This window comes from Sinocyclocheilus anshuiensis, unplaced genomic scaffold, assembly GCF_001515605.1.
Source record: "Sinocyclocheilus anshuiensis isolate Anshui unplaced genomic scaffold, SAMN03320099.WGS_v1.1 scaffold733, whole genome shotgun sequence".
Taxonomy (NCBI): domain Eukaryota; kingdom Metazoa; phylum Chordata; class Actinopteri; order Cypriniformes; family Cyprinidae; genus Sinocyclocheilus; species Sinocyclocheilus anshuiensis.
Window position 1 is genome coordinate 1,304,768 of NW_015539923.1, and position 7,826 is coordinate 1,312,593.

At 34.6% G+C, this 7,826-nt stretch overlaps 2 protein-coding genes across 3 annotated transcripts in view; one reads left to right on the forward strand and one right to left on the reverse strand.

Annotated features, from left to right (window-relative positions):
- Window positions 1–3,054, forward strand: part of LOC107686578 (60S ribosome subunit biogenesis protein NIP7 homolog) — a 7,689-nt gene extending 4,635 nt beyond the window's left edge. Inside the window, exons 4-5 of the mRNA XM_016483645.1 lie at window positions 445–585; window positions 2,481–3,054. Of these exons, the coding sequence (XP_016339131.1) occupies window positions 445–585; window positions 2,481–2,600 (261 nt within the window). The 3' untranslated portion in view covers window positions 2,601–3,054. The remainder of the gene's footprint in view (window positions 1–444; window positions 586–2,480) is intronic.
- A 2,670-nt stretch (window positions 3,055–5,724) lies between these two features.
- Window positions 5,725–7,826, reverse strand: part of LOC107686620 (palmitoyltransferase ZDHHC7-like) — a 10,124-nt gene continuing 8,022 nt past the window's right edge. Inside the window, exon 7 of one of the 2 annotated variants that reach the window (XM_016483679.1) lies at window positions 5,725–6,438. In XM_016483679.1, the coding sequence (XP_016339165.1) occupies window positions 6,262–6,438 (177 nt within the window). In that variant the 3' untranslated portion in view covers window positions 5,725–6,261. The remainder of the gene's footprint in view (window positions 6,439–7,826) is intronic. The other variant, XM_016483678.1, reaches the window with a different exon arrangement.

A 7,826-nucleotide genomic window follows, 5' to 3' on the forward strand; every position in this document is an offset into this window, starting at 1 on the left:
TTTGCCAGAAAAATTTTTTGAATTTTTATTATATGTTAATGTAAAAAATCTTGTGTAAAATAACTTGTGTTTGTTTGTTTGCTGTTTTTTATTGTATTTGTTATGCTTGTATTTTGTTAATTGTTTTTGCCATGAAAATAGCCTAAGATGCTGACATGGCTTTAAATAAAAATATACTACTATATATATTTTACAAAATAAACTTTTTTGATTTTATCTTGATATTGATTGGCCTAGTTGTCTAGAACACATGTTTGTCTATAAAACACATTTTAAGCATTTAAGCAGAAGCTTTTAGATCAGAGATTTTTTTAAAGATCATGGCAAAACTAATTCAATCAAGTTACCTTGGACATAATCAAGTGCATCCAAACTTTTGACTGGCTATGTGCATACAGTATATCATATTTCATAATGTAATGCCCCTCATGTATGCCATTGTAGTTTAAGGTGTGGGTGAAGCCGGGATCAGAGCAGTCATTCCTGTATGGAAACCACATCATGAAGTCCGGCCTGGGGAGAATCACAGAAAATACAGCACAGTACCAAGGAGTGGTGGTGTATTCCATGGCTGATGTACCGCTGGTGAGACATTTTTGTTTGAAAATATTCAAGATGGATCAACAGTTGTCATGTTAAAGGAATAGTTTACCCAAAAATGAACATTTTCTGAAAATGTACTCACCCTCAGGCCATCCAAGATGTAGTTTGTTTGTTCATTGGAACAGATTTGATGAAATGTAGCATTAGATCACTTGCTCACCAATGGATGCTCTGCAGTGAATGGGTGCCGTCCGAATGAAAGTCCAAACAGTTGATAAAAACATCACAATAATCCACAAGCAATCCACACCACTCTAGTCCATCAGTTAATGCCATTTGAAGTGAAAATCTGCATGCTTGTAAGAAACAAATCCACCATTAACATGGTTTTAACTTCCTCTATCCATAATATTGCTTTCTCCATCTCCAGTGAAAAAGTAATCTTGTCTGAATCAGGAGAAACATATGCACAGATCAAGCATTATTTACAAGAGTACACAGTCCAAAACAGTTCTACACAAATATGTGGGTGGATTTTGATGCGAGGGACAACAGGAGATGTACTTTTTCACTGGAGAAAGTGTTATTATGGATTATGAAACAACTTAATGATGGATTTGTTTCTTACAAACATACAGCTTTTAACTTCACAAGATGTTAACTGATGGACTGGAGTGGTGTGGATTATTGTGATGTTTTTTATCAGCTGTTAGGACTCCCATTCATGACACATATTCACTGCAGAGGAGCCACTGTTGAGCAAGTGATGGAATGCTACATTTCTTCAAATCAGTTCCGATGAAAGAAACACTCATCTACATCTTGAATGGCCTGAGGGTGAGGGTGAGTAAACGTTCAGCAAATTTTAATTTTTGATGGGTGAACTATGCCTTTGGGTGTGTATATGCTTTATTTTCCATGAACAAAACCATTAAAAAAAAAAAGAACATTGGCTGGGGAGTTTGTTTTAATATATAATCCTTTTGAACATGTATTAAAATGCAATATACATACAGTATATGCCATATGTTCATCATATGTACTCAAGCCAAGTGTTTTATTTGTGGTTTACACCCTTGTCGCCTTGTTAGAGATATGGCTATGCACACAGTCAAGACCACAGTCATGATAAATGACTGGCTGTAATACTGGATTTTGTAGAACGTGTGAAAAGCCAAACAAACATCCTCCCTGCTGAGTCAAACTGCTTTCAGAGAAGCTCCATTAATTGAATATCCGTGTGTGCAAGAGACTATGAGAGGCTTGTGGTCTCGTGCCTTTGACCGATTCACTATTACAATACTCCACCTTAAGTGATATTAATTAAGTTTGATTTAAACTGAGTGGAGCAACATTCACTGAAGGAGATCCGTCAGAACTCTCCCTGTAATTATGAGTTTGACAGCACACTCAGTCCCGGACAAACACAGGCGGTTCAGATGGGCTTTAATAGAGTCTGGTGACACTAGAGGGCTCGTAATTGGAACAACACTGCTGTGTATTAGCAATCAGAACACAGTGGGACAAACCAGCTAAAATCTCCCACTGCTTAAAGCCTCGCTCATCTCAGCAATGGGCCGCCGATGACAGGAACGCCACGCGGTGCAGACATTATTTACTCTGACCATTTCTTTATTGCGGGTGCTCTCATAGGATAGACTCTAGAGAGACGACAAGAGAAGGACAGACAGAAAACAAGCGATACAAAAAAAGTTGTTACATATATGTGTTTAATTTGTTATTCTAAATACATGCAATCTATTCCCTGAATTAAAACCTTATGTATGACTTTTCTCAGTCATAGATCCATTGGTGAGCAAGTGATGGAATGCAAAATTTCTTAAAACCGGGGCGGTGGCAAATGTAAATTGTGAACTGTTCCATAAAAGTATTCAGTGATCTTGTATGGTGCTCTCACCATCTTGACCTCTTTTCAGGGCTTTGGAGTGGCAGCGAAGACCACACAGGAGTGTAGGAAGGTCGACCCCATGTCCATAGTGGTTTTCCATCAGGCTGATATTGGCGAGTACATCAGAAGTGAAGACACACTCACATAAGAGGATATAATATCTCCAGTGCTCATGGACAGTTCATTACATTCTTTTGACTGGATGATCTTTTACACAAGTTTGACAGACTTTCCCAACTTTAAATTCAAAGCAGTTTTCAGTGTTTAAACAATATATGTTGTATGCGACTATTTTCATCGACTATTTCTGCATCAAAGAAATACAAAAAAAGTAAAACTTCAAGGTTTTGTAATAACTGTATTTTTTGTGATTTTATGAATTTTTGATTTTTTTTAAAAATGATACAGAGCAGCTGGGTAGAACCATACCAAACAGGATACAAAACCAGATCAAACCAGACCAATCTTATACAATGTAGTTAAAAAATAAATGTTTAGTAACAAAGGAAAACTGATTTGCTAAACAGGGTTCAGCAAATAATGAAAAGTGCTTTTTTTCCCCCAGATGTTTGTTATTCTTGGCAATAAAATATTTCAATTTTGAACTTTTTTCAACACTGATAATAATATGAAATATTTCTTGAGTGGCAAATCAGCATATTAGAATTATTTCTGAAGGATCATGTGACTAAACACTGGAGTAATGATGCTGAAAATTCAGCTTTGCATTACATGAATAAATTACATGTTAAAATATATTAACATAGAAAACTGTTATTTAAAAAAAGAAAAAACTATGTGAGCATAAGTGACTTCTTAAAAAACACCTAAAGAGATCAGGTTTAGGCTTCAATAGCTTTTAAATCTAATGACTTTATTATGTAAAAGAACTCTACATAAGAAAGAACATCATAACTTCATGACACTTGAAAGTATCAGAACAATATTTGTTTACACCATTTATTACAGACATAATTTCCGAATCTTTGCTTTGTGGCTGTAAACCCTGTTTCCAACATTTCCAAGTTCAGACACTGCTAAAATGAGCTTGAAGCTTTGAGACGTTTCGTTTAATAACCCTTTTCCCACTCAGTGAAACCTGCAGCACAAGAAAGCTCGAATGTGGGGAAAAGGTGAAAGTTGGAGACAAAGTTTCCAGATTTTGTTGATAGTATCAGACTGATGATGGGAATACGCTTGGTTGAACCGCCAAGAAATAACATATGTAATAGTTTATTCCCTAATGCTATTCTTCTGAGGTTAATGAAGGTCATTTAAGAGCAAACATCCCTCTTTACAGTCAAGTATCATCTAAAATTACATAAGCATGTTTTAAAAATAGATTTGAGGTCAGCCAAATACTGTTGCAGTAGTAATAATAGCACAGAATGCAAAACTCGAATTATTCTAATGCAAAGAAAACTCCCTCTTCTACCCAATTAACACATTGTATAAAAAGCATGAGATACATTCTTCATACATCATACAAGTCTTCTCATATCAAATTCAAAACATGATCTTCGGGGATTGCATGTAGTACATATTCCCTTTACAGAAAAATGAATAACTCGTAGACTTGTTTAGAAAGGCTCAAAACGTTCTTTAAAGTAAAAATAAATTACACCAAGCCATTCGAGTTCAATCGGAGTTACGCTGCATGAACCGTCTGCGTGAAAAGCCAATCTTAATGAGAAGGGAATGTCTAAAACAAGGTTTCATTGCCATATGACAGTCATTAATGCTGAATAACAAAATTGGCACACAAACTCATTACTCGTAACAAATAAAATGCTGGAATTACACTGATATTAATGGCAGAGTAACAAAAGTCTTACTAATTCTGTAGTTTTATTTCATCTATAATCATTTATCTAGCATTATGGATATCGATGAATCAAGTGTCAGACTGGCTCAAATTTTCTCTAGTCTTTTTTGTTCAAACGCAGCTGGCTTCATCTTTTACATTAGGACTTCTTGAATGGCTGTGAAACTAGAACCAAAGCATCAATACATATTCAAATATTGTAAACATAATATCCGAGAGCATTAACACATATCCATCTGTTCTGCTTGGGAAATGGGAGTGGTTTTCTAAGCCTCTTAAAATCTATCTAGACCAATCCAAACTGGCCTTTTAGTGTTGTGATATAATTCTCATGTACTGCCATTATTATTATTTTTTAAAATATTTTATATATATTTTTAAAGGAAAAATAACTAATCTTCTAATCATACAGCAAGGCGAATCTCACAAAGCCAGTCAAAAACATATCCAGGACACCAAAATCAAAAGAAAAGAAAAAGTCAATTATATATTACATAAAGGAAAAGTCTATATTTAGGAACATCAGGATTGACTGAAGATGATTTTTATATTTGATAACTGATTTTTCCACAAGGAAAACTTAGTGGTCACCATGAAACGATTCTCTAAGCTAAAGGTAAAAGCAATCTACCGATAAAAGTGAAGACAATGAAAACACGATGCAACGAGAAACAGTATAAAACACAAAGTGATAGTCAGCCTCGGTGAATTGTGCAGCAAACTGACGAGCTCGCTAAAAGTCTCACCACATGGATGGCGCCCGTCCACGTCAGCTCATATACTGCTGCGTGTTAAAATTGTAATCTACACGTTAATTAGAGTTCCTGGCTCAGCCGTGGGCCTCGTGCGCAGAGGACATACTTTAATTATGTACGCCATAATGTGATATGTCTTTACTTATCTCACAGAGCAGCTTAAGGTCAATGTGAGAATTATATATAGTTACGCCGTCCATTCAAGCTCTTTGTGGGATCGGCATTGATTTCAAGACTTAAGAATGAGTCTATTATTATCTCTACAATACATGAAGATGAGACTATTTTAAAATGACTTTATCGTTTAGGGTATGTGCTAAAGACAAGGTGACTAAACCAGCCGCAAGCTCTTAACACCTAAGAAAGCGAATCTCACAAGGAAATGCCCAGTTCCTCCAAAATCAAAAGAAAAGAAAAATATTAATTATATTTCACTAAGAAAACAAAGCTCATTTTATCTGCAATTAAGATTTGTGTGCATTAAGCAGCTAAACAAATTCTCATCACTGTAGTGTGAAACAAATCTCACTGTCATTGGTATAATAAAGAAATAAAAAATTAAAATTAGCATAAATTATATTCAGTACAAAAAATATCATGATGTATAAATACTTAACATTTTAAATAATAGATTATATTACAATAATGCAAATTAAATATTTACTTTCAATGTAAATATAATAGGTGAAGAAATATAGAACAATATAATTTCTTTTGATTTTGAGATGATATATGACCACCTGGGCATTTCCTGACAGTTTTTGTGAGATTCACATAAGAATTTTTTTTTTTGGCAAAACACATTCCGTTTGGTTTATGATCTATTTCTTTAAACAACCATCGCAACCATTATTTTTGCCGCTCTAGATGCAATTACTTCAGGCTGGATAACGGATATCAACACCCTTCAAATAATCTGTAAATTTCCGAACAACAACAACGAAAAAAAAGAAAAGCAAAACAAAAACCCATGAGTGTGAATGTTCATGAAGACAATATGAGCATAAACAAGTATGATCCGCCGTCCGAGGTATTAATGTGTGGACACAGACAGGCTGTATCGAGATGTAGCCTCATTGTTCCAGGAGCGACATCAGTTATTTAACAGGTTTTCACCGTAGTACCTCCAAAACCTGCTTCAGCATTAAAGGAAGGAGTCCTATGTCCTATGTGAGGGGGGTAATAGGCATGAAGGCAGACGGCTGTGCCTTATAGACAGCATTCTTCACTCAGACTGAGAACTCGGCCCCGTTCTTCTGGGCGCGAACCATCAGAACCTGAAGACGGAGTCCAGCAAAAGGGTTGAACCAGAGCAGAGACGGCGGCCTGCCGAAAACGGCCTTCATCCCCTCCCAGCGCACCCGCCGCTCCCACGTGGGCTTCTCGTTCTTCAGTCGCTCGATTTCCTGTGCGGGTCAAGCCAGAAATGTAGAGTTAAGGCTAGTACAGTCAGCGCATTGTTACAGAACTTAAATGCAGTGAATTTGAACTGAAATAATACAGCATAAAATGAAAAGGTCTTATTTTTACTGCTTTATTATACATACAATACTTGTATTTTTATGATTAATATATGTTAGTATATACATATACAGTATCTCACAGAAGTGAGTACACCCTAGTGCTGGGCGGTATGACCAAAAATGTATATCACGGTATTTTTCTAAATTATACCGGTTTCACAGTACATGACGGTATTTTTTTTTCATGCATGACCAGGTGTTAACCATATTTCCTACTGATTGAGAGAGGAAATACTGCAGTATATTGACTTAGAAAGCCCTATTTTACTGTCATGATGAGTGAATATTGTCAAAAAATACCACACTAAATAGTGACTAAACACGACCCCTTTTAATACATGTTAACCGTGAGGGGTGTACTCACTTCTGTGAGATACTGTATATTAGTATAAATAAATCTGAACTCAAATTCAGTGAATTTGAATTGTAGTTCAGATCTGAGGAAATAATGTAGCATAAAATGAAAAAATCTTTTTACTGCTTTATTATACATAAAAGATGTAATTTTTATTTTTGATTAAATAAAACACACACACACACACACACACACACACACACACACACACATATATATATATATATATATATAAAATTATTTTGAACTCAAATGCAGTGAATTTGAACTGTAGATCTGAGAAATAATGTAGCATAAATTGAAAATATCTTTTTTACTGCTTTAAAATAAAATTAAATATTTTCAATTTTTATGATTAACATAATAAAATAAAGTAATATTTTATTACATACATATATAATATATTAATATAAATAATTACAACTCAAATGCAGTGAATTTGAACTGTATATCTGAGAAATACTGTGGCATACAATGAAAATATCTTCTTTTTACTGCTTTATTATACATAACGTGTAATTTATATTTTTATGATTAATACAATACAAAAACTAAATATTTTAATATAAAATATAATATTTTAATATTTACATATTTAATATATTAAAGGGGTCATATGATGCTATTTAAATTTTTCCTTTCTCTTTGGAGTATTACAAGCTCTTGGTGCATAAAAAAGATCTGTAAAGTTGCAAAGACTAAATTCTCAAATCCAAAGAGATATTCTTTATAAAAGTTAAGAGTTAACCACGCCTAGTTCCAGAACCAAATATTCAGATGTGTGCAGCGCATTTTATGGAGGACTGTTTCCTGATCCTGGGAGAGTTGGGAGAGTAGACGGCTGCTCTGACTCACAGACTGTAAGTACGTTTTCATTTAAAGGATTTGCCACTGATGATTCAAACGCGAGTTTTGG